Source organism: Heloderma suspectum, chromosome 11, assembly GCF_057233095.1.
Source record: "Heloderma suspectum isolate Gila_16-S chromosome 11, 16-S_ref, whole genome shotgun sequence".
NCBI classification, from domain to species: domain Eukaryota; kingdom Metazoa; phylum Chordata; class Lepidosauria; order Squamata; family Helodermatidae; genus Heloderma; species Heloderma suspectum.
The window spans coordinates 3,621,746-3,648,359 of record NC_139468.1 but is presented as its reverse complement, the minus strand read 5'-3'; the positions used below and the strand labels follow the sequence as shown (position 1 = coordinate 3,648,359).

Below are 26,614 nucleotides of genomic sequence, written 5' to 3'. Positions count from 1 at the left end.
CTGCGAGAGACCCCAAGAGCCCGTGCTTAAGGCCACCAGGAAGGTTGCCAGGGATCACATATGAATCGTGACTGCTGGTGCAGGCTCCACACAGCCGTGGGTGAGCTAACAGGTTTATTAAATAGAATTCCATACAGGTTCCTGGTGTGGCTCTTAACACAGGCCTGCAGCAGGGTTTCTTCTAGTCTAAAGGTAGAGAGGGAGAGGGGAGGCTGTGCTGTGCTTAGGGGAATAGGGTACAGTGAGGGGAGGGGATGTAGCGCAGTGGTAGAGGCCTTGTTTTGCATGCGGAAGGTCTCCGGTACAATCCCAAGTGTCTCCACGGAGGACTGGAACATAATCCCAGCTGAAACTGTAGGGAGCCATTTTGTTAAGGCAAAGTCATCATTGGATAAAACCCATTATGTTTGGGGATCTTCCACAACTTATAGATAGGCAGATAGACATATAGATAAATAAAAGTGATAGATATAGAATCTATAGTTAGATACATACATGCACACACATACATAAAAATATAAATAAATCTGGAACTTTCACCCATAGCTAGCCATATCATTTCTACTGCTTAAAACACGTCTTACGTAAGAATGCAGTGTCTTAAGGAGGTTGTACATCTTTTATAGCTTAGTGCAGAGGTCAAGACACCACCAATTCAGGCTGAACTCAGTGCTGAGTAAAGGCTTAATAAGCTTGCGTAAATGCAGCAGGCGCTCCCCCTCCGTAAGTGATTGTGAACATGGAGGAGAGGCTTCCTCTCTTTCCAGGCTGGGGAAACTGCTCAGTTGCCTATGTGTTCTACTTTTCCCCCCTGCCAGGTTGTACTGATCAATGCTATTAAGGATGTTGCAAAGGCCTTGTCCGATCTCATTGGCGCAACCAAAGGAGCAGCGAGCAAACCCGTGGACGACCCATCAATGTACCAGCTGAAGGGTGCTGCCAAGGTATGAGATGTCTTAGCTTTCCACTTGTAATTTCAGTGCCTTGCTATCTAAGCTGACAATAGGAACTGAATGTTTCTGTTTGCTTGAGTTCAGCTTTTCAAAACAAATTCCTCTCCCGTCTCCTTTCTGGTGTTCATGAAAAATTGCCAGGGGTGGTTGTTGGCAAATTGTGCTTCTCACAAATCTTTAAAATCATTATCTAAATCCTTCTAATTCCTAATGAGGCACATTTTGCTGTGGAACTTTTTCTTTGGTCTGTAAACATCTCATCAGCTACCTAATTTGTCACAGCACATCTGTATGTGTTGCGTGCATGCGCGCACGTGTGCACACACACACACACACAGAAATGTGTGTGGTGTCTTTTTCCGGTCCTCTTCTTCCGTAAGTTCTTAATGCTATTAGGTGTATGCTAGCCCCATAAACATCCGTTGTTAAGGTTCTAGTTGGGAGCCATGTACACTAGTAGATATTTCCACATCACCCCCAATATCTAGAAAATCTTCACCCTGTCAAGCCATCTTCTCCTGCAGATCTGTGTTCAAGGAAGAGATTTACTCATATCTGGCATACAACAAATACTGGTGTCTAAGCTGCTCAAGAAAAGAGAAGCAACTATGATCAAATCCACTTGTCTCCATGTCTGTGTTTGCACTCTTATGGGATTATCGTGATGGATGCTCAGGCATTCTGTGGGGAGAGTTGGCAATAAAGCAGTTTTCCGTCTGTTGTTTTTCCAGGTGATGGTCACAAACGTCACATCGCTTCTGAAGACGGTGAAAGCTGTAGAAGATGAAGCTACACGAGGAACGAGGGCACTTGAGGCTACAATTGAGTACATCAAGCAGGAGCTCACGGTAAAGGCAGTCCATAGGCCTGGTTCACGTGTAATGCTAACCCATGGTTTATTTAAACCATGGTTTGTTGTCCTACCCAGGATTTTTCTGGCAGACAATCAAACAAACTATGGTTTGTTTTCTCAGTCCCTGGGTTGTTTGTTTCCCTCCTTTGACCACTAACTCCCTGTATCTCAACTACCAATGCAGCACTGAGGGTGGGTTTTTTACCACTCTTGCCCACAGCTTCTGTAGCCTGGCAAAAGAACCCATGAACATCCACGATTCTGGGTTCCTATGTAACAACAACCCATGGTCAAACAATCCACAGTTCACAACCCAACAGCCAGGTTCTCACATAATGACAACCCAGAATATGGGTTGAGTATGAGTTGTCGTTGAATCGTGGGTTGTCTGCACCACTACACCACTGGTGCTGTAAAATCTCAGCCAGTGATCAGTAGCCCAGTTCTAAGTACACATATAGCTGCAACAGGCTGGTTTCTGCCAACAGGATCCTGTGGATTTTAAGCTCTATTGACTCAGATTATTGGTGCATCTAGTCTAGCATTGCCTACTTTGACGGGTGGTGGCTCTCCAGGGTCTCGAGCAGAGGTCTTCCCCAGCCCTGTCCGTGAGACCCTGTTTAACAGGAGGAGGTGGGGACTGGAGTGATGCTGCTTGCCCACTGCAGTCCTGCTACAGAAGCATGCTTCTATACCTTAAAAGTCCGTACATTGGAACCAGCACAGGTGGCTTCATGATGGTGAAATCCTTCTGACACTGAGTGTAGGGAAGTCGCCTGTCCTTGCTCCATCTCTGCCATAGGAGAGCTTTGCACAGCATAGTGGAACCCTCTCTGTGGAAATCCTGGCTTGAAGAACGCTCACTGAACCAGCTCATTTCCAATTTGTCACTGCATGGTGAAGGCCGTTCAATTCATGCTGGGGTGTAAAAGGCGTGGGAAGGAAGCTGCTCCATTTGTTTAGATGCTTTCATGGCTGGTATTGGTTTTTCTCTGTTTAATATGTGCAAGTTGTCTTTAGAACCTGCTTTGAGGTGTTAGAAGATAACACTTTTCAGTCAATAAGTGCAGAGGAATTTCTCCTCATTCCACCAGGGCTTGGTCCTGGGTGCCATCTTGGCAGCTTCTATGCCGGTGCCCCGGCATATAGGATTGGGTCAGTCCTACTGCTGGAACAAGTCTGAGCAGGCTCTCTGAAGGTGGATGGATGGGAGACCCCAACAGCCCATGTTCTCTGGGTAGCTTACAGACAATTAAAAAAATACAATTCCATACACATGGCTAAAATATAAAATACATTACAAATATTTAAAATAATGCAATACAAAACAACAGGCAACATAGGAATTGATAACACAGCCATACAAATCTAGGACTAGGTCTGTAAAATGCCTGAGAGAAAAGAAAGTTCCTTGCCTGGTGCCAAAAAGAGAACAATGTAGGCACCAGGCAAACCTCTCTGGAGCCAGATGTTAGCCACTGTAAACCAGAAGGAAGCTCAGCATGTGAGTGTAACAGATCGATAATGTAGGAAGCAACTATGTTTTGTGCAACCAGAGACAGGGCTGTGCCTGTCAATACATTGTCCCACCAGTGTGGGTCCAAAGCACTCCGAAATGTGTAAGCCTGCCCCTCACATCAGGAACAGGCAGCTCTTGGCAGGGGGCAGGGGGCTGGGGGCTGATCTTGCTGTTTTCCATTTATATATCTTGTCTCCTCGCATTTGTGGAGGCTGTTTCCAATTGCCGTATCTCTTCCAGAGCTCAAGCCTCAAACCCAAATGTCAAGCAGAGCGCCCAGCCTTCTTTCACGTCTCTCTTTCCTTTTCTTCTTTACAATGATGATTTTTGTGCGTCCAGGTGTTTCAGTCGAAGGAGGTTCCTGAAAAGACCTCATCGCCCGAAGAATCGATCCGGATGACAAAAGGCATCACCATGGCGACAGCCAAAGCCGTAGCGGCTGGGAACTCATGCCGGCAGGAGGATGTGATTGCGACGGCCAACCTGAGCCGCAAAGCCGTGGCTGACATGCTGGCAGCTTGCAAGGTAAGAACGTGGCACCGGGCCCGGTAGCCGCCTCGCGCTTCCATCGCATCCCGGCGTCTGCACATTTGGCTGGGGGCTTGAGCTGTTTTTCTGGGGAAAGATCTGAATTAAGCAGCTCTGCTGCAAAACAGATTAGGATTTAAATACTTGGGGTGGGGAGTTTCCTGGTGACAAAAGAATTGTTTATTGACTCATTTTTGTTGTTTTCTGATGGCTTTTAAAACTGAGTTGGTTTCAACTTTCTGTCTATAAAGAACATGGGTGGGGGTGGGGGGGCAGCGGGTTAAAGTCTGCCAGTCTTTTAATTTTAAATTAGGAGATGTTAATTTTAATATTGCAGTACTGACCCTGTCTCACAGGGCATTCGTAAGGATTAAAACAAGATAATGTGTGAAGTGCTTTAAATACTCTAAAGTGCTATAGAAACCCTAAGCAGATGTACTCTTACATTCTTTTGGTAGTTTTCGGCTGCCGATTCCTGCTCTTTTAAACAGGACTTCTGAAAAGGTTCCTGCACAGTGTTGCAAAAGGTGGCATTCTGTTCTTCAGAAATGTAGATTAGGTCAGTCCTATGAGCTGGTCGTACAACAGCTCGCTTGTCAGATGGACTATTGCAATGAGGGCATTTGCTACCTTCCTTATATATTGTTCTGGGTTCCTGATGCCGGCACATTCCCAAGCAGCCAGTTCCAGCTGGGCACCAACTTCCATGAACAAAAGGGAGACAAGGGATCAAATGGGGAGTGTAGAAGGAGAGTTCCATAACGCTGTATTTCTTGAAGTGGAATAAGGCCGTGGAGAGCTTACCGTGCCAGGGGCTAAGAGACTTGAGCCAGGGAGCTGCAAGTCCCCACTTCAGATCTCGCCGCTGTGATGAACCCACTAAGTGAGGGGATAATATAGGGCTGGGGGAGTTGTGGGGCCACGCAGCCAAGCCCTGCCCCACCCCCTGCCAACCATGCATTTGGCACATGTGAAAAAGGGATCTACACGTATACCGGTGCGCTTGCTGGAGCAACCCCAAGTGTCAGGGATCCAGATTGGCATAGACTTTCCCTTCACATAGAGGAGCACTACATGCATACATTGATACATGCCAGCAATGGCCATGCTAGATGGGGATGATAGGAGTTGTAATCCAACACATTTGGAGGGCATCCATTTGGCAGAGGTTGGTTTAGCATTATGTGCGAAAAGGGCCAATAAAGTCTTTTTTCTTTCATTTGTTCACTTTCACATAATCTTGCCCTTCCCTCAACTTGGCGGGTGGGGAGGCATTTAGCTCCTGAGGTTATTGGCACTATGCAAATGTATTTAAATTTAATCAACTGATTGCGTTTTAATGAATGATTTGGCAAAATGATTAATCGCATAAAATTCTTTAATCCACGGAGAGCCCTACTTGTTTCAACTGGGTTTTCAAGAGCACCTCAGTAACAGGCAGAGGAATTGCCAGGGGAGTTACCTGCTTGGTTGCATGTTGGTGGGGATGGAGTGAGCCTTTGGCGAACCGATCCACAAAGAGGGGCTGCAGGGCTTCTTCTACCTAAGGCACAGCTGTGGCTCAGAAGCAGACCTCCTGCTTTGCATGCAGAAGGCCCCAGGTTCAATCCTCAGAAACGCCAAATAGGGTTGGGAAAGACTCCTTTCTGAAGCCCTGGAGAGCTCTTGCCAGTCAGTGTAGACAATACTAAACCAGATGGACCAAGACCCTAGTTGGGATGAGGCAGGTTCCAATGTTCCTATGACAGAGCTTCTCCTCTTCAAATGCTGGGTGAGATGCTTTTTGATGCTGCAACGTGGTGGTGGCAGCAGCAATGATGACGATGAAATTGTGTTGCCATGTTGAATGAAGAGTCTTAGCAAAGGACATGAGCTTCGTTGCCTCCCTGTTGCCTTCAATGCTGATGTTCTTTTGCATCCTTAGCAAGCTTCGTACCACCTGGACGTCAGCAAAGACATCCGGGCAAGAGCTCTGTGCTATGGAACAGAGTGCACCCTGGGCTACCTTGAGCTCCTGGAACATGTTCTTATGGTAAGGATTCGTACATTCTTCTGGTACCCTTGCCAAAGACAGCTGCATTTGTTGAAGCCACTTTATGACGACTGTCGCAGTTCGCTTTGCAGTCACCGCAGTGGTGGTGAGAGGTGACACCCTACATCTGTTGGGCAGAGGCTACCAGCCTGGAAGCTTCATACTTCTCTTCATGCTCATGCACTGTGCAGGGCAGGGACCAGAGCTCAGTGGTAGAGCACCTGCTTTGTATGCAGAAGGTCCCCCATTCAAGCCCCGGCATCTCCAGTTAGAAAGGATGCAGGTAGTCTTCTCAGGCAGACCTTCTCTTCCTGAAACCCTGGAGAGCCAGTGGTAGTCAGAGTAGACCGTACTGGGCCTTCTTTTGTCTAAGGCAGCACCCTATGTTTCTGTGGTGCAGGGCTGGGGCTGGTCAAATACGTTTTTGGCACCTGAGGAAGGAAATGTGTTTGTTTGTTTGTTTGTTTGTTATTTAATTCATATGCCGCCCAACCGCCAGATGCCCTTGGGGCCGTTTACAATAAGAAAACCCAAAACAATAATAAAATAACAGCCAAAACAATAAATACAACCATGAAATTATTAAAACATTAAAATATTTCAGAATCAGCAGTAAAGTTAATCATCAGAACAACAGGTTCAAGATTAAATGCCTGTTAGAAAAGGAAGGTCTTAACCTGGTGCCTGGATGTATGCAGTGAAGGCACCAAGTGGATCTCTCTGGGAAGGGCATGCCACAGACAGGAGGGGGCCACTGCAGAGAAGGCTTTCTAAGCCTTCAGACGGCTGCCCCATGTAATAACTAGCATGGGCACAATCCATGCAGCCTTTTCCTGTGCAAGCCCTATTGAAATGAAGAGGAAGTGAGCTCCCTCACTGCCACCCTTGAAGGCACCCAAAATTGACCGCCTGGAGCGATCACCTTGGCTTGCCTCAAAGTAAGGTCATTCTCCCACTCCCCCCACCACCGCAGCATTCTGGTCTTCTGTCAGTGTTCCAGCCCTTAGCAATGAGGGTGTACAAAAGAAAAAGGGCTGCCAGCTCTGTGAATGATTTGTGGGTTCGATCGCACCAATGAATTGCCTCCCAGGTGTGACTACTTGGCTGAGCGAGAGCTGTTAAGCCGTTTGAATAGAAATGTCTGCATTACCCACAAATCAAAAGGCAAAGACAAGTGAGCATGTATTTGCCAGGGATCATATTGTAAATGCTTCTTGTTAAATTAAATTAATGGGCATGTGTTGGAATACAGATAAAGCAAAGACAAAAGGTACAATTGCATTACCGCCCATTACTAATGAGGCAAACAGCGTGAGAAGAATGAAACCTGTTAAATCTCATTCCGGGAACCAGCTCAGTGGGAAATAATTTATATTCTAGAGCCCAAGCTCTTGAAAGGATTTGCCAGACTGAGCCAGCCTTAAACATTTCTCTTTCTGCCTCAACATGAAGAGGCCAGACCAAAGCCAATTGGACCTCAAGAATATTATCACAATTCTCACATCTTGTGCTCTTGTTTTTCAGCCTCCTTGAATTACCAATTAGTGTATTTCGTTAATGTCATCGTTCTGTTATAGACCAGATCTGAGCAGGGAAACAGGGCCACCACATCATACCCATGGTCAGGTGAACGATAGGCCACGAAAAGTGTCTCAAGTTCCAAACTAGCAAGTTGATCCCTGTGGGCAAGGGGGTGGTGAGGCGAGGAGCCTCAATACCAGACCATAATCTTAAGGCACCCGCCATTGCAGACTGTTGAACCTGTGTATAAATTGGGGGTGGGGGGAAGAGGGTCATCCAGGATGGGATGGGGCACCAGAGCTCTTAGGTCAGGAGCCATTCTCATCACTGAGCAGGGAAAAGCTCTTCTCTCCGATCAGCTGCTGATCAGAGACAAGAGTATTTCCCTACCTGGGGAGAGGGGGCAGGGCTGGAGGGGAAAGGCCGGATGGGGAACTCTTGCAGGCTGTACCTAGCCCACCAGGCGGAAGTTACTCATGTCTGGGATAAAGCATTAGGGCCTCTATAGTGTAGCGGTGGGGAGACAAGTAAGGGGAGGGGATGTGCCGGCCCTGAGATTAGGCAGAGTGAGGCGGCTGCCTCTTGTGGCAGATACTGGGCGGACGGAAGGCAGCGGCAAGGTTTTGGAGGACAGAACTGGTGTGTCGCGGGGCCTGCCCTAAGCTAGACAGTCCAGGTGCAGTAGGGAACGGCATCCCATTGCCAGTGTTGAACAGAGACTGAGCAGCCAGCTTCTGTACATGGAATGGGGGGCATCATGCGGTCCTTTGCCACAGGCAGGAAAATGCCTCAGGCCAGCCCTGGGAATGTAATAGAGCAGCCTTCCCCAACCTGATGCCCCCCAGATGTGTTGGACTACAACTCCCAGCATCCTCAGCTGGCTGTGCTGGCTGAGGGATGCTGGGAGTTGTAGTCCAACACATCTGGGGGCATCAGGTTGGGGAAAGGCTGTGACAGAGGTTTCCAGAATGATACAGAGTGGGAAGAAAGTAGAAAAAGAGCAGCTTTCTCCCTTTCTCATCATACTTAGAACTCCTCTGACGTTGATTTGGTAGGAGGTTCAGGCCAGGCAAAAGAAAGAAAGGACTTCTTCACAAAATACAGAATTTGCCTACACCGTTCACGGCCCCGAGGCATGGTGATGGCCACAGCTAAGATGGCTTTAAAAGGGGATGAGACAAATTTGCGGAGGAGAAGGAGAGATCTCTCCGTGGCGACCAGTTGTGACAAGAGAGGCCTGCAACGCAATATTGCCATGGTGTGGAGCGGAGTGCTCCTGTTCAGGGTTCCAGCCAGCCATGCCCCTTTCCAAAGCTACTCCATTCCGACCCTCCTTCTCTCCCCCAGCTTTCCATATCCTCCCCACCACCACCACCGACACTCAGTTTTCTGCTGTGGCTGCTGACCATGCTCAGTCCTCGCTGGGCTGTTTAGGTTTCTTTGTACTTCTGCAAACTGTGCAGTTCCTCCAGGCCTTTTGATGCCTCCATTTTCCACATGGACGGTGCCATTTTGGTTACATACGGACCAGCACTCGGAGAACACGTTTGCTATTCATCATCCACATACCTAAATGGAACCTCCATGTTCAGAGGCAGTAGGCCACTGAATACCAATGGCCGGAGGGTGACAGCATGGAAGGGAACCATTGCCGCCACATGCTGCTCATGGGCTTCCTGATGGCACCTGGCTGGCTGCTTCTGAACAGACAGATGGACTTGGGTATACCTTCCGTCAGACCCAACAGGACCGCTCTTAAATTCAGCGTACAAAGCAACCAGAAAAGAGCAGGTTAAAGGAGCCACTAATGAAAATGGTAACTTCCTCCCCCCACCCGCCGCCCATGTATACACAGACTAAAAAGTCTGTAGTGGCAGATACCTCAAGATTATGGCCAGGTATGGAGGCTCCTCTCTAACCCCAACCCCGTCACCACCTCACAGCTACCCCAGGGGCACTTCGCCTGGTATTGTAGCATCATTGAAACTAAGCCGGTGTGGACTTGATCCGTTTCTGGCCAGGAGGCCCAGCAGAGCCCCGATTAAGCCAATCTCAGTTCTCAAAAGGAAGAGCTTGTGTATAAGTATAATCAATAAGGATTTACTAATATAATTAATAAAAATATGCTCATGCTCATGTGCAGACACTTCCCAGATGTCTTCTTTGAGCCACCATAGATGGGAAGGAAGAAGCTGTTTTTTTCTGAGAGTGTGGGTTGAGGAGAGGACCAGTTGAGCTGCCTTACCCTGAGACAAGGGAGAAGACGTTTGCCTGAGGCAGAGGGTTTGAGGCACCAAAAAGGGTGACAGACAGAACTCCATCCTTAGATCGTAATGTGCTGGGATGTTCTTTGATGCAAGTCTTATTTGAAACTAATGGGAGCTGCTCTGAGAAGTACTGTCCTCACTCTGGTTTAACTTTGTGGTAATGTGAATGTCATCACGCTGGCTATTTGATCCCTTATTGGCTGGGCTCAAGTAGTCAGAAAGGATGGCAGTGAACAAACACTGAGCAACCACAAGCGTTTGGTGCAGCACTAAAACGTTTGCCTCCACTCTGCGTTGCACCTCTAGATCCTCCAGAAGCCCACCCCAGAGCTGAAGCATCAGTTGGCCGCCCTGTCAAAGAGGGTTGCGAGTGCTGTCACGGAGCTCATACAGTCAGCTGAAGCCATGAAAGGTGAGTGAGTGTTCTGCCAGCCCAATGTGCAAATGAACCTACGTTCAGGAGGGGCCACGGAGAGATGCAGAAATTGCTGTCAATGCCATCGCTTTCCCCTTATAAGTATGGCCACAAGGTTTAATCAGTTAGATAAGCCTTCCCTAATGTGGTGCTCTCCAGATGCGTTGAACTATAATTCCCACCATCCCCAGCATCCTAGCTGGGGATGGTGGGAGTTGTAGTCCAACATGACTGGAAGGTGCCAGGTTGGGGAAGGCTGTGTTAATTATTTTTTTTTAAAAAAAACTTTGATTGACATAAAAGGTGATCTGCTTAATCAGGCCAAAAACATTTTTAATATGATTTTTTACAGGAGTGTAAAATGGGGAGAAGGCAAGCACCATCTTAAGAGGCCTTCCCCCTTCACTCTTCCACACAGAAGGGAATGCCTCTTCTGAGATGTTGCTACAAAATGTGTGTGTGAACTTTTAAATTCTTTTTAATTAATCATATAGTTAATCAACTTTGGCTGCAATCCTAAACACACTTCCCAGGAAGCCTCACTGACCTTAATAGGACTTACTTCTGAGTAGACATGAAGAGGATTGCATTGTAAATTTTCTTTAATCAGGTGACTGGCAGCCCAAATAATAACACTTGGAACAATTATACAACACTTTCAAGTTCCCAAAACACTTCGCATACACACTATGTCTGTAATTTTTCATACTCTCTTGCAACATGCACAGTTATTATTATTCTCGTGTTACAAATGGGGTTACTGAGGCTGAGATCAGAGCAGCTTTCCTAAAGCTACCTAGTCACGTCATAGCTGAGGTGACATTTGAATAGGAGACTTCCCAGATCATGCTGGCAGCCGCTAGACTGCACTGCTGTCTGCCGATGTACGTGGTGCAGTTCACCGTATGCTTGCCCTTCAGAGAAGATACAGGAAACCACGCAGCATCCACAGCCTGGCAGAATCACACCACGTAGCTTTTGCCTGCAGAGTCTTGGAAAATTTTATCAAACCCTTGCTTTTATGTTTAATATAAAATGCTTCCATTCCTCATGATTTTGGAGAAAATCTTGGCTGACAACAGATCTCTGAATCCCAACACTTCTTCCCCTGTTTCTTCCCCAAACAAAGTAGAACAAAAACATTCACATTATGAGGGAAAGGGAGGGAACTCTTGCTACAAGGCAACATGAAGTTCAAGTTTGCCATCTGCATAATTTTTGTAACTTGAAAAAATGTGAATTGTTTAGCCTAGAATTCCAGAGCACTTCCCACCGCAGGACATTGCTTTGCGTGCCGGTGTCCTTGTTCTGCCTCTGCGTGGTTGGATGGATTAGCAATGCTTTTAGGTTGGGCCCATGAGAGATTTAAATTAGCCTCACATACAGATAACTTCATTAATGCAGATACAAGATCTAGAAGCTTTGGGGTTGGCGGAGTTACCTTTTCCTTTACGTTCCTCCGCCAATGGCTTGAATTAATTTCCTTTCACGTGTTGTCATTGTAGGATGTGCGCTCCTTTTTGTTTTCGAATTTCTGACACCCTGTTGGGTTATGGCAGCAACCACCATCTGTTCAGAATGCAGCTGCTGAAGTTATTGCCATGATGATTTTTCTCTTTCTCTCTCTCCCTCTGTTTTACGAACTGTCTTCAGGCACTGAATGGGTTGATCCGGAGGACCCCACGGTCATTGCTGAGACAGAGTTACTGGGAGCCGCAGCTTCAATTGAAGCTGCAGCAAAGAAGTTGGAGCAGCTGAAACCAAGAGCCAAGCCCAAGGTAAGCTGGGGAGTGAGGTCGCAATCCTGGGGGAGGCCGATCTAAGCATGTCCATAAGATGGCATCAAGAGCAGGGCCTCATCAGGCGATCTTAAGTGATGTGAGGCTCCTGTTTTTGCTATCGCAGCTCGCCATGACCTCCAAGCCTCTCCTAACAAAACCAGTGCGTCTTGCAATCTGGGGAATTCAGTAGTCCTGGCATTGCGCATTCCGAAAGGAATTACATCTGGAAAATGAAGCTGCAGAGAAGGAAAGGAGATGCTTAGGGACTGTTCTATGCAATGTTATCAGCAAGGGCTTAAAATAAAAGAGAGATTTGGATGGGGTGATGGGGGAGCCACTGCTGACAATGTTGCATAGGGTGTTATGATTGGGAAACCTGAAAGTGTGTGAGCGACACTTGGGAAGAAAAAAAAACAGAATGCAGAGAGGACTGGATGAAATAAGTTATCTGGCAGTCAGAGTGAGGTTTGGCTTTCCCCAGGACGAGCAAAATCAGAATGAACTATGCAAAAATTATGGGAGAAACACACTGTGGGTTGATTTGCGTAATTTTCCCTGTTGCAGAATCCTTGCTGCGGAAATGGGTGTTACCTTGGCACTGGATTCTCTTTTTTTGTCCAAGCGCCTGCTGTCCGTGAATTACCTATCACAGCAAATGACCTCCTTTAAATTGACAGTTGAACGTTGTGGGGGTGAGATTAGAAAGAGGGAACAATCATGTTGTCTCTACTTTTGTATCTCATGCAAGAAAAATAAACTGATTTCTGCTGGGAAGCAGATAGGGGGCAGTGGTGTTCTGGTGATGGCCCCCACTTTAGAAGGCTTTCTGGGAGCTCAGCCTCTTCTCCCTGAGGTTCTCACCAGCTTGGCCTGTTGGCTCCAGCATTTCAAAGAGGAGTTGGGCAGGGGGAAGGTTTATCTCTCCAGCAGCCCATAGCGTCTTCCTACTGTTGAGCATTCAGCACTTAATAGTCCATATTTCCAGCCGAATCCAAACCTGGATGCCTTTTTTTTAAACCTGGATGCCTTTTTTTTCTGCGGGACTCTGTGTGATATGTTTGATATATTAGGTTGTAATTTAGTCCAACTATATATCAAACATTCCTACGGTGTCCTGCTCTGTCTCCGGGGGCTTTTTTCTGCCTTTTTTTAATAACGTAGCAGGAGGCAAGATGAATTCCACAAAGGGGCTTAAAGGTTTTAGAAGGACTCCTGCAGATGCCGCCTCTTCTTCCAGTCTGATTAAAAGGATACATGCAGTGATAGAGAAAAATCTCCCTCTCGAAAGCCCATTGGGGAGCTGGTAGACTGGAAATTCGCTGCCATGGGATGTGGTCATAGTCTCTCCCCAAGCTGAGAACCTCTGGATGTGTTGGACTACAAATCCCAGCATCCTGGGATGCTGGGAGTTGTCATCCAACACATCTGGAGGGCAGCAGGTTGGGGAAGGCTGCTCAAGCTTCTTTGCTTTTGTAAAAATGAATAAATAGAAAAAATGGTGGAGATAGGTCTGGTGATCGCTCATTAGCTATGACTGCTAAATCGAAGCCTCCATGTACAGCAGCAGTTTACCCTTGAATACCGCCTGTTGGGGGCAAATAATGGGAAATCCATCAGTTTCCTGCCCTTCTTGGAAACATCCAGAGGCATCTGGATGACCACTGTTGGACACAGAGCACTGGGGAACCCTTGGTCTGATCCAGCCAGCCAGCTCCTGTGCTCTGCTGCTTTACGGGCAACAGGCTTGTAGATAATGGACCATATAAGAATGTCTGTATTGAACGCAGCTCTCTCTGCATGTGAACCTCTTTGTTCTGCCGGCATTTAAGTACAAGCGTCCATGTGCTGCCAACGGATGGCAGCTTCTCTTTCGGGGGGCGGGGGATTTCAGAACACTGAGACTGTCTGCCCCTGCCACTTCTGAAAGTTGAACCCCTGCCTCAAAGGGTTTCACAGAGAGGTTTGGAGAAAGAGACGGCACAAGTGCTAGCAAACAAACACACACCCTCAAGGGGAGACATAAAGAAGGCCCAGGGTATTTTCAGTTCCTGTGACTTCAAAGTCTCTATAGCAACAGCAAAAATAGTTTTCCCCACATTGGTGGCTAACAATTTCAGATCAACAGTACCGTAGGCTTACAGCAAAAATAAATAAATAAATAAAAATAGCTAGTTGATTTTGGGTCACAGCCTAACACCAGTAGTGCTGGGCCAGAGGCAGCTCTAGTCCCTGGTCATTCCCTCACCCAGTTTTCCTTCTCCTTATTCCTCTGGACCACTTTCACTCTCCCAAGCCCCAGCCTTCATTTCCAAGTGATCCCCTGCGCCCTGGCTTGGCCTTCTGCCCTTCAGCCCCCTGCGGCCTTCTTTCCTGGGCCCCTGCATCTTCTCTTCTCCCCCTGCTAGGCCTTCGACCTCTCCTGCCTCTCCACAGCTCTAAAGCAGGGGTGTGAAACCTGAGGCCCAGGGGTCAAATCCTGCCCTCCGGGGTTTCCCAGATGGCCACACCCCCTTTTTCCCAACCACCCTCGTTTGGTGGTTTCCTGGCTTCTGTGCCGTTTTTTTCCCATCCTAAAAGGATGAATTGCCTCTCCTGAGGCTTAGCTACTGGCAGTAGGAGCTATAAGCTAAAATATGCAGGTATCTTGGTCTCACCCCTTTTGCCTTCAGGCCTGCCCAGCACTGGAATGCGGCCCCAGAGCGCTTCTCTAAAATGGAGTTTGACCCCCGGGCTAAAAGAGGCTTCACACCCCTGCTCTAACACATCACTAGATAATCCCTGGCCGAAACATTCCAGGGTAGATCCTGGTAACATATCCATTTGCACCTCACATAACGCAAGGAGAAGATGCACAGTAGTAGCAGCGGCGCACCTCCGCCACACGATATCTTCCAAGGACAATCTCAGTGCTGAACCCGGTGTGCGTCAGCCGGAGTCACGCCAACCACCAGGTTATCAAGGCAGCGAATCAGCAGACATTCGCCCACAGTCTTTCTTTCAAATGAGACCTGAACGTTGCTTAACGCTGGTTCCTCCTGTTGCAGAAAAATGGGGAGAGTCTCGTGTGGGATGCACGTCTTGCAGCTTTTTGGGGGGGGGTTGTTTTGTTTGGTGTTCTGTTGCAAATTCGACAAGAGCAAAACTCATGGGATTTCAAGAGAACTGTAGCGAATAGTCTTTTCTTCTGGTTCTAGCAAGCGGACGAGACTCTGGATTTTGAAGAACAGATCCTTGAAGCAGCTAAATCCATTGCAGCCGCTACCAGTGCCCTTGTCAAGTCAGCATCTGCCGCCCAAAGAGAGCTGGTTGCCCAGGGAAAGGTTAGTGAGCAGGCAAAAATATCACTGTCCGCAAAAGTGTAAGCCACGTCTTCTTTTTTAACAAAATCTGTATATGCCCTCCCATCTTTCTCTTCCTCCTTCTCTTTCTCCCCCTCTTCTCTACTGTCCCTCCTTTTCTCCCTTTTTTTCAGCCTCTTGTTCTCTCTTTCTCCTCTCAAAAGACAACAACCCCTAAGAAGAGAGAGAAAAAGAGAGAACCCTGTGAACATGAGTGTTTAGTTGTGGCATGCCCCAGTGTTTAGTTGTGGCATGCCCCAATGTAGCTTGTGATCCTGCGTCTTGAAAACTTAACCTACTTCACAGAGCTGTTGTGGCACTAAAATGATACACACACACACACAAAGCACATGTAAATAATCAATAGTTTTTCCTAATTGATTTTATCTGACCTTATTTCCAGGTTGGAGCCATCCCTGCCAACGCAGCTGACGATGGCCAGTGGTCTCAGGGACTTATCTCTGCCGTGAGTCACTCCCGCTTTCTCCTCCCTCCTTTTTGAAGGCTGCCAGCCAATGGTGTAGTGGTCAGTGCTGAATTGCAGGCAGTCACGATGACATTCCCCGTAGCTACGCCCGCAACAACAATCCAAAAGTGCAGGCAAGCTGTGTCGATCCATATCAACAAACCGGTTCTAGCCATTTTCATCTCTACCAGGAGCAGGTCTTTCATGAAGCGAACGGGTCTTAATTCCCCATTCATGACCCCAAAATTCATTGCATTACAACAAGGAAGGTGCACAGCTAGGGATGTCGAAGGGTTCTATTTGTGGGATGCTGTGGCAATTTGCACAAATGGTGGAACCCAGGTGGGGTGTGTGTGTGCAGATTTTCCCAAAATCTGGGGAGGGGGGGGAATCCTATTCCAGATTGGACACGCTTTCCCAGTGACAGACATCCCTATGCACAACTATGTGTTGTTGCTGAGAACATTCATTCCCCCACCCCCGCCCCGCCACCCACTGCCAAGCTACTGAGGGGATTACAGCTAAGCTTAGAGGGAACAGGGAGGTTTGAGGGGGGTGGCAGATGACATCCATGTCCCTGCTAATCCAAAAGTGCTGGTGCTGAGTCCCTGCAAGCCCAGGATCCATGGCACCCCTGCAGATGGCATGGACCATCCCCAGCCAAGGTTCTTCCAATACCCGTAGCTCAGCACTAGAACATCCATTTTGCGTTGAAGGTTCCAGATCCAGGCTCTGGCATTTCCTATGAAAGGTACTTAAGTAAAACCATCTTCAGAAGACCCTGAGGAGGAAGCCCAGGAATCAGAGATGGCCTTATTGTGAGGTCGAAGGCAGCAGAAGACTGGTGGGAGGGGCTGACTTTACCCTTGGGCACGTTTCTGGCGCAGCGCCTGCACATTTCAATGGGGTGTACTAAGGAGAGCATCCCACGCCATTGTGTCCCCTGCTAGTTAGTCTTTTCAGATTTCCTTGGGCTGGGCCTACTGGACCGCTGGCCCACCTGGGTAACAAGGCTGGGCCTTAGATGCTGTCTTTGCCCCTTCTAGGCCAGGATGGTGGCAGCTGCAACCAGCAGCCTCTGCGAAGCAGCCAATGCCTCTGTCCAAGGACACGCCAGCGAGGAGAAGCTGATCTCCTCAGCGAAGCAAGTGGCAGCTTCCACGGCACAGCTGCTGGTGGCTTGCAAGGTGAAGGCCGATCAGGACTCCGAGGCTATGAGGAGGCTGCAGGTGAGAGCGCTCAGCTGGAACTTTTGCGAAACCCACTGAGTGTGATGCAGGAGATGGTGTTTCATTTACTGATTTGCTTTATACCCTCCTTTTCCCCCAAGGAAATGGCGCTCGAGGCAACTAATGATAAAAGGAAACGACATTTGAAATAACTTTTGCCATGCGCGCTTGTTTCCTAGCCACACTTTGCTTTGATATGGTGCGTTTTCAAGAGTTCGAAGCAAGCACAACAGTCCAGCATGGCGGGCCAGTATTACTATACCCACATTGCAAACGGGAGGGTGGATAGTTGGGCTGCCAGAGGCCAAGGAGCACTTTCATGGTTGGAGTGACATAAGAACCAGGGATTTCCCCACTCATTTTTGGCCACTGTGCTGCATCTCATAATGGCAGTTCAAAAGTTACACTACCCATCTTGGCTCCCCTAAAGCTGATCTATACACACATGAACCTTCCAAGCCCTAAGGTTAACACTGGAAGCCCTGCGTCTCACTAAGATCTGTGAGATTGGTAGGCACTATGGACAGCGTTTTTTCAGTGGTGGCCCCTAATCTGTGGAACTCCCTTCCAAGGGATTTACAGTTGCCCCCATTAGTTTCAGCCTCAGAAGGTCTTTGAAGACATCTCTGTTTTGAGTAGATTTTAACTGAGATTATCTTACTGCTGGCATATTGGCTTTTAGATTGCTATTGCCCTGCCTTGAACCATGTTTTCAGCGGTTTATTAACAATGGGCCCCGTTGTTGCTTGCTTCTGAATTTTTAGCATTTGTAATTTGTGGTTTTACATTGTGTCACATTGTAATTTTATGGTTCATATTTGTTGTAAGCCACTTCGGGAGGATTTTGCCCTGAAAGGCATCCTAAAAATATTTAAAACAAATAAAACAATTCTAAATTGGAGGCACTGCTTCAGGGGATTGAGCTGGGGATAGCTCCATCTCTCCTTCAGCATTTTTGCCAATTGGTTTTTGCTTTTAGATATGAGGAAGGGTGTGTTCGGGCTTACGGTTTTTTAATTTTAAATAGTCATTGTGATATTGCTGCTTTAAACTTGTATTTAATTGTATTGTTTGAATGTTGTATTTATGCATTCGTGAGCCAGTGTGGGGGTCTTTTTGGCCAAAGGCAGCATAGAAATAAACTGTAATATAACATAACAAAACACCATCGTGGCAAGGGAAGGGGCTGAAAGAAGTCTGGGCAAAGTACAGGCATTGCGCATGAGTTGGAAGTAACTGCATCCAGGTACATTCACGTCTCATGAGCAACAGAACAGAAGACACTGCTGCAAGCAACCAGACTGCAGTGCAATCCAGGGAGGGGGGGGGACTGAATTGGCAACTATCTTGGTCGTGAAAATTAATTAAAGAATCAGACTTTCTGTAGCACTTTTACATTCAATTTTATTGTGAAATTTCAACTAAAGAAATATATAAAAAGAAAGGGGGGGAGAGAAAAAAGTATATACATACATAGATTTGTATATATCCATATCAGTGAATACACATGAAATGCACATTCTGTAGCATTTTAAAGGTCAGCATGATAAGACCAAAGCTGAGACGCCCTTCACACCACAGCCCGAGAGGAGTGAGTGCCCGCTTGTTCCCAGGCTCAATTCAAGGTGCATGTTCTTACCTAGAAAGCCCTAACCAGGGACCTGGTTCCCTGAAAGACTGCCTTCCCCTCCTCTTCTGCTGGTGAGGGAGCCCAGAGAAGGACCTCCAAAGATTGCCTCAAGAGAAGAACAGTTTTGTATAGGAACAGGCAGCCCTTTGGATCTCTGGCTCCCTAAATTTGCGTTTAGAGGGAGGTTACTAAGTTCTGTGTTTGCCCCCTCTGTAGGCTGCAGGCAATGCCGTCAAACGTGCATCGGATAACCTGGTCAGGGCAGCCCAGAAGGCAGCATTTGGTAAAGCAGACGACGACGATGTGGTGGTGAAGACCAAGTTTGTGGGAGGCATTGCGCAGGTCAGTGGAATCTCTCTCGCTTTCCCGTTCTCCTTGCCTCACCTCTCCTGTTGAGACCCTGCTGAGGCTTCTCCATGAAGTTCAGCAGCTGTATATCAGGGATCCGTGGTCCCTGGGGGCCTCAGATCCGTGATCCAGATGCAAAGGGCCACACCCCCTTTCCTTTGACCACCCAATCTGGTGGCTTTCCAGCTCTTGTGCAGTTTTTCCCCATTTTAAAAGCTTGAAATGCCTTTCCTAAAACTTTGTTACTGCCAGTAAGATCCTTAAGCTAAAACAGGCTGAGGTTTGTTTGTTTGTTTGTTGCTATCTTGGCCCCACTCCCCACTGGAATGCCCCCCCCCAAGCTGTTCTGAAATTGAATTCAGCCCTGAGGCTGAAACAAGTTCCACACCTCTGGTTGTATGATGGCAACAGAGAGACAGTTCTTGCTTCAGTTGGGTTACCGTCCCTTGCTGGGAACGAGCTGTGGCCTCGGTGGTGGAGCACCCGCTTTGCATGCAGGAGGTCCTATGTTCAGTCCTTGGCATCTCCAGTTAAAAAGGTCTGAGTAGCGGTGATGGAAAGTACGCTGCCCAAGATCGTGGAGGGCCGGTGCCAGTCAGAGGAGACATTACTGGGTTAGATGGGACCAGTGGTCTGGCTTGGGAGAAGGCCATCTCCTGTGTTCATGGTCAACCCCTGACTGGCATTTGGAAATCCCCTGTGTTTTAGTCCCTTCCATGTGAGTGGTGAGTTCAATATGCTTCATTTTTATATTTATTTTCTGATTGTAGACTTGACTTCTTGTCGCCCCATCGCCAGTGGAGGCTGGTGGCTCCGATGTCAGTGGGGCGTTGAATCCACTCTTGGTTTCAGTCAGAACGAGTCAGAACTCTAAAGGAGCTGTCCAAGGTGTGAACCACCTTGGACAGCTCCTTTAGAGTCCTGACTGGTTCTGACTGAGCTACCAGCCTCCACTGCCCATCGCTGCCGTTCTTTTTGTAGATCATCGCAGCTCAGGAGGAAATGCTGAAGAAGGAAAGGGAGCTGGAAGAGGCGAGGAAGAAGCTGGCCCAGATCCGCCAGCAACAGTACAAATTTCTCCCGACCGAACTGCGGGAAGATGAAGGCTAAGCATCTTCTGCCGGCTTCATTTGAGAGCAACTGAGCTGCAGGGGCATGCTTCAGAGAGAAACTCTGGCCAGCACTTACCGAAATAGGTTTGGGGGGTGAGAGAGGAGCAGCGGGTGGGCTCCTCTTCCTCAACTCTTCAGCTACGGAGTTGTGGTCAACCAACTGATGGTACAGTGTTAAAGTCTACCCTTCCCTGCCCTTATTTACTGTATCTCAGGAGAGACAGGGCCTCACTTTTTTTTACAAAAGGGGTTATAAAGTCAGTATTATATCATAGCCTGAAGTTTTGCTCTATTTATTATTCTCTTTGACCTGTGTTAAGGACCTTTGGTATTATAATGCATAGGAAAACAATGTTGAGAAGTCCGTGTTGCAGATAAGCTACCCAGATGGAAGTGGTGGGTTCTCTTCTTTATTTTCTCCCCCTCTTTCCTTCGAAGACCAAGGCTGAGGCAGCTGCAGTGTTTTGAGAGAAACCAGACGCATGAATGTGTTGGCCTCACTGGGGGCGTTTGTCTTCTCCAGCGCCATAGGGCTGGTTCACGCCAAATGTTTGAGCAACCCTTTCTCAGTACCTGTTTGCACTAGAAGTATTCATGTCGGCACATAGTTGGACAGTGTCCCGCTCACGTGCAGTGTTTGGGGGGATTTGGGATTCTGGCCCACAAAAGATTCGGATCGTTATCCTTTTTGGGGAATTAAGTAACATGCACACCCCAACAGCTGATTCTATGTTTTTAAAAGTCCAGAATAACAGTTTTGTGAAGGAAAATGTCATTTCATTTATATCCTTCTTGCTTAGAGGATACAAAAAACAAATTCTGAACAATAAACTCAATGACGTTTCTCTCTCATTTTCATGAAGATGGGTTTGTACTATGGGATTTGTGCACAACCAGGCCTTGATATTTTGCTGCGCTGTGTGATCCAAGAGGTGGCCCCCAGATCTCTCGTCATCTCACAGAGGACACTCTGGGGCACAAACTACCTGACCACGTTGCTGCATCCCAAAAATCATAGTTGCCCAAGCTGTCACACTGACCCTGGGTTTGTACTACCACAAAGAGGAGGACTCTGTGAGAACCGGTAACATTTATTTCCACATTTATTTCCACTTCTCATTTTCCTGTGGGTTCTCCACTTTTTTTCTTTTCTTTTTTTAACTTTCTAAGTTTCACAAAGAAGATCAGAAGCTGCTTTTGTGAACGGTGAAGGAAAATATCTGGAAATGTAACTGTTGGGCCCTAAAATAGTATTTTTCTGGTAGTTGATCACTGTGCTGCTACCTAAAGAAAAGCATTCTGGAAAGCAAAAATCTGCTGAGGCTGCTGTTTCAAAGGTGCTGCAGTGTTTTTCCTCCAATGTGGTGTAAATCCTCAGACGAGGTAAAATTATACTGTGGTGTTTCTCATACAAAATAGACTTTACTACATGACTGAAAATGCGGAAACTAAGAAAAAGGTTTTGGCTCAGCTGCCTAAATCATCATAATTATCCATCATACTCCAACTGCAGCAGAAGCCTTTGGAATAAATCTCCCAAGTTCCCTGCTGGGAAATAAGTTACTTTCCCAAGTCATCCTTAATTTCGTGAATTTATCTTAAACCTCCCCGCTCCCCAGTTACGTACTTCACACTGAGCCAGTCATGTTACAGGCACCTTGTCTCAGTTACCTTTCTTGCCAAAATATTAGTGTATGGATGCAGAATAAATCTCGTACAGCATCGCTTGGCAGATGTGATCTTCTCAGACTCTTTCTTTGGCCCCAGAGAAAAAGGGTTGCATTGCCTGGTTCAGCCTAGAGGCACCTAGCAGAGCAGAGGGAACTCCAGGCTAGAAATCTTCCCCCTACCAAATGGGTTTTCTAAGCGCCAGGAGGCATGTGGTTATTTTATTTTTGTTTCTCTCCTGTATGTGATTCTCCCCAAGTGCTGTTTAACTGGGAGAGAGTTTTTATCGCCTCATCTGCTGTTCTGCATGAACTGGGCTCATGTTTCAGTTATTGTTCTCCAAGGACTGACTAAGGGGCTGAGAGGCAGGAAGTTGATGGGGCTGTGGGTTGAGCGGGGAGTTCAAAAGAGGGCATGACTTGTCCCTGCCCAAAACTGCAGCCTAGCCCCAAGCCAAGGCGGGGTTGTAATTGCCAACCACTGCTGTAAGGCCAGGCTGTTGTTTCTGGTACAGCATTTAAGCTTCCTTGCATGAAACACATACAATTTGAGGTTTTGTCAGCTTCTAAGGTAACTTACAAATCTTAGCCTTTCAATAGGAAATAAATGCCAGTGCACCCACAAATGTTTTGAAGTCTTTGTCCCATCTCTGACGCTGAAGGAATTCAGAGTCGGTCGAAGCGGGGATCCCTGGAATAATAAAGAAACTATCAACAAAACTTTTGGCGTGCTGGCAGAGTCAAAATCTTTCTAGTGGGGGAGTTTGCATCTGTTTCGCCTCTGAAGGCTGTATCCTGGCCAGTGTCTTCTAAAATGTTTGAAATATGGTGCCTTCATGCATGAATTCTGCAAATGGCATGCTTTTTCTGTAATATGACTCGAGTTTGCATCATTCATTCTGCAATGTTGACTGTTCTCCAGAATTTATTCTGCTTCTCCTACTCGTGGGAAAGGGCCAGAAACATGGTGAAGCTCCAAAGCCACACTCCCAGCCACTGAGAAGCTTATCCAGCCATTTCTCCGGCTTCTGGCAGGCATGGTCCGCACACTTTCAAGCATATCTTCATGGACAATAAGGGCTAGAAACTTGCATATTTAATGAACAACAGCTGAGGTTCTCAGGGTGCCAGCACCCACCACCGTTGCACTCTGCAGCTTTCTTGTGCTGCCACAAAATTGTGAGCTACACACAGCCCTGCCTGGGATTCTCCCCCACATGCTTGCTGGCTACTGTGCAGATGAGAAATCCCACCATACTTGGTGGAAGGCAGGATTTCTTTGTAACTGGGTTGGTTCTGTTATCCTGCAGTGAGCTGCCCCATATAAGCCATGGCCATCTTGATCTAGAAGGGTAAATGTTGGAGGAATTGGCTTTGGTTGACTCATTACAAATATGACTCTTCAGGAAACTCTTATTTGTTAGTTTTTAGTTTTAGTCCATTGAACCCCTGTATGGCAGTTCTTAGATGCAACCACCCAAAATGCAGTGCTCAGTTTTTATCTCAACTTCAGCTTGTGCGGTAAAGAGGTGTTTGTGAAAATGAGCATTGCTCGCACTAAATTTTGGGAGCCTGGGGGTGGAAAAGCTAACTCCCACCACCACCACCCTTGTGCAGTCTTTAACACAAGGCACGATCTGTCGTGACGCGCTCCTGCACAGGCCTCATTGTAATGAACAGGCACAGCTCCCCTTCAACAAAGCTTGTGCAAGGGAACCTCCCAACGGGTTGTGCCCCACGTTGACAAATATGCAGGGGCGGTTTGGGTTTTCTGAAATGGCTCAGGCCAGCCATGAAGAGAAGAGGCAACGTTGATGCAGAGTTTAAAATGCTTGGGCTTTTTAAACAAGAAAGTCAAATGGACTCTGAAGCTTTCTCACAGAGGGAGGGGGCACAAAAGCCACCCAGATGCCCTTTTACTTCCCAGACACCCCCCCCCACCACCCCCGCATGGCTGTTCTCATGCATTAAAATCCCACCCTCCATGCTTTGGGGCTTCCTCCCTGAAGAGAGTGATAATGCATCTTTAGCAACCAAAATGACATTTTCCTTTTGCTTTCCACATGCCCTATCTTGCTTTTTTCAGCGCAAGGGTGGCGTTTTTGCCCAAATCCAGCTTCCCAATCCCATTGGTAGGGTGCCACATTTCTCATCTGTAAAACATCAGAATTGAGGGCTTTGCTTGTTTGCCTTGTTTCTGTCCTTGAATAAAACCACTACAGACATTGTCAAACTCTGAACCGTGGTAATAGCCAGAAAACGTCGCAATGAAAGAGAGGCTCTTTTGTGGCATTCTGCCCCGCAGAGGGGCAACTTCGCATCCATGACATGATGCTCACAAGGCAAAGAGTGAAGGGACCGTGCTCCGTCTTGATGTTACACTGTATGTATGCTGTTTAACTGGCCCACAGAACTGTTTTGTATTTACCAGAAATAAAACTTTTGAAGGAACGGGTTCTTTCCTTAGTCGCATGCCTGCATTCTCATGACCCCCCTGGCAACTCCTGTCTGTTTCAGGATATCGATCTATTCATTTAAAATACTTACATCCCACCTCTTTATCAGAAAAGAAATACTCAGGTCAGCTAACAACATTTCATACCAAGAAATCACGGGGTCTGTGATTTCCTGGTGGAAAAAGAGGCTCCCTGCACCATTTGGTGCTGGGAGTGGGGAGGCAGCCCAGCAGGACCCACGCATCTTCGCTGGAGCCCTGTCCTGGGAGTTACCCCAACCTCCTTCCCCAGGTTTGTTTAGCTGTTTGTTTATTATATTTTTAATCCTCCCAATAGCAAGTGTTCTCTGGATGTATTATAAATGCTTAAAAGAATAAGAAACACTCCAAAATAACAAACATTACAGGAATATGAACAACCCTAAAAATCTAAAAACAAAGTATCTAAAATGCCTGAGAGGAAAGAAAGGTTTTCAGCAGGTGCTGAAAAGTTAACAGTGTAGGCATCAGGTAAGACTCCTTCTGGGGGACGTTCCACAGACAGGGTGCCACCACTGAGAAGGCCCTGTCTCTTGTTCTTGCGGTGGGGAATGGTGTAGGCAGTGGAGGGGTGGGGGTGGTACCAGAATCAAGGTGGGGGCTGCCAGAGAAGGACTGTCTGCCTCTGCTCTCAACAGCACAAGCAGGGGTCCTCATTCTCCCCTCACCCTGAGTAACCTGTGTAATGTTGTACTCCGTCTGTATTTTGAGTACTCAAAACTGCTGTGGGAAAGCTAAGGATGATTAGATGTTTGAGCACAGAAGATCAGCCATCCCAGCAAAGCCTTTCTTTAATCTTTTCATCAGACTCCTGTTTTTGCTTTTTTAAATGGTATTACAAAAAGTAGATGGCAGGAAGTGGCTTACAATAATATGGTTTTGATTCTCAGCGAAGAAAGAAAGCCAAAGCAAACTGTGGTAGAACTACAACCTACTCATTAACGTTCTTGGGAGTATATGATGAAATATGAGGGTTTGGTTTCTCCTCCAGGATTTGGCAGTAAAATGGCACAGCTGCAGAGAGGCGGGCAGATGTGCAGAAGTCTCAAGAAATCGACCATGGACAAATGCTCCGGGAGTCTAGCAGGCTTTGGATCTGGGTTTTAGAGCCAGAGCCAGAACACCGAGGTGTGAGACAAGGCTGGAGCTCCAGAAACTGAGCCTGGGTAAAGGAAGGGAAAGAAAGTCCACACCAGCCTTACGCAACCTGGTGCCCTCAAGATGTGTTGGGACTATAAGTCCCATCATATCCCATCTAGCCGATCAGGAGGGTTGGGGAAGGACAATGTAGTTTAAGCGCATGTAACTGAAACAACTGCATATCCTCTCCTGGCTCACTCCACATCTTTCTCCACCTTTCCTCCGCTGCATTTTAGACTGCAAGCTCCACGGGGCAGAGACTGGTCCTCTTGTCCTCCAGAAAGTGCCGTCAGACCAATGGTGCAGTGGAGGCTGGTGGCTCCGATGTCAGTGGGGCGGTGAATCCGCTCCAGGTTTCAGTCAGAACTCTAAAGGAGCTCTCCAAAGTGTGTGTGTGTATGTGTGTAGGCCAGCCTTCCCCAACCTGGTGTCCACCAGATGTGTTGTACTGTAAGTCCCATCATCCCCAGCTTTCTAGCCCAATCGTGGTTTTTGCAGTTAGAGCTATCAAAGAGGCCATTTTGGTGCTTAATTTCAGCCCCAGCCAACAAGCCTTGTTACGTGCACCAGAAGCCAGTGTTGTGTGTCAGGGCTGGGGCTGTTTGCAGATGTCTGAGAGCATGTGCAGAGGGCATTTTTCTCCCTATTGGGTTATCACAAATCGTACAGGCCAGGAGTGCTGACAATCCAAGGGGTGCGGGGGCGGAGGGATGGAAATGTTAGTGTTGCAAAGAAAGGGGGAATGGGGCTTAAAAACTGACCAGAGCTTCTGCTGCAGAACCTTTCTGATCTTATTTGTGCAAAAAGGAAAAGTGAACTAGTTTGTTTTTCTTTTAAGCCACCTTGGGTGATGAAACAGGAGTAAATGGTGAATTCCACACATACTTTGCTTAGTATCTCAGCAGCTGAACAGTTCAACAAAAAAAACAATTCATTACTGGCTGGTTCCTCAAAAGATGCAGGAATTCAGAAAATGTTTGGTATTTTCTGTGCTTCACTGAGGGGGTGGCATTCCTTAAATGTCCCTTAGCATCTGCAGGTCTAGGCTCTGAACCTCAGTTTGTGGTGCTGTGCGCTCTCCATTTGTGTGTGTCATTGTTCGTGTTCAGTGTTCCCACCCTTAAAGCTCAATGGGGGTTTTCAGAGATTGTGCTGGGCTGTGTACCAATGGCTGTTCGGTTTGGAGTCCTTTTGTTTCCCTTCCCACTCTTAATATTTACAATTTGGGCCCAGATTGTCCAGTTCTGGGTACCGGTCGCACCTGCAGGAAGCAAGCATCTGTTGTACTTTGTTACCACCAGGTGTGACAGAACCAACAACC

The 26,614-nt window shown here is 47.3% G+C and overlaps 1 protein-coding gene across 1 annotated transcript in view; it reads left to right on the top strand.

Moving 5' to 3' along the window:
- Positions 1 to 24,108, top strand: part of TLN2 (talin 2) — a 215,501-nt gene extending 191,393 nt beyond the window's left edge. Inside the window, exons 48-58 of the mRNA XM_084816675.1 lie at positions 819 to 944; positions 1,685 to 1,801; positions 3,665 to 3,850; positions 5,778 to 5,885; positions 9,980 to 10,085; positions 11,742 to 11,866; positions 15,064 to 15,189; positions 15,611 to 15,673; positions 16,720 to 16,902; positions 18,749 to 18,874; positions 19,862 to 24,108. Coding sequence (XP_084672801.1) covers positions 819 to 944; positions 1,685 to 1,801; positions 3,665 to 3,850; positions 5,778 to 5,885; positions 9,980 to 10,085; positions 11,742 to 11,866; positions 15,064 to 15,189; positions 15,611 to 15,673; positions 16,720 to 16,902; positions 18,749 to 18,874; positions 19,862 to 19,990 — 1,395 coding nt within the window. The 3' untranslated portion in view covers positions 19,991 to 24,108. The remainder of the gene's footprint in view (positions 1 to 818; positions 945 to 1,684; positions 1,802 to 3,664; positions 3,851 to 5,777; positions 5,886 to 9,979; positions 10,086 to 11,741; positions 11,867 to 15,063; positions 15,190 to 15,610; positions 15,674 to 16,719; positions 16,903 to 18,748; positions 18,875 to 19,861) is intronic.
- Positions 24,109 to 26,614: the final 2,506 nt, after the last annotated feature.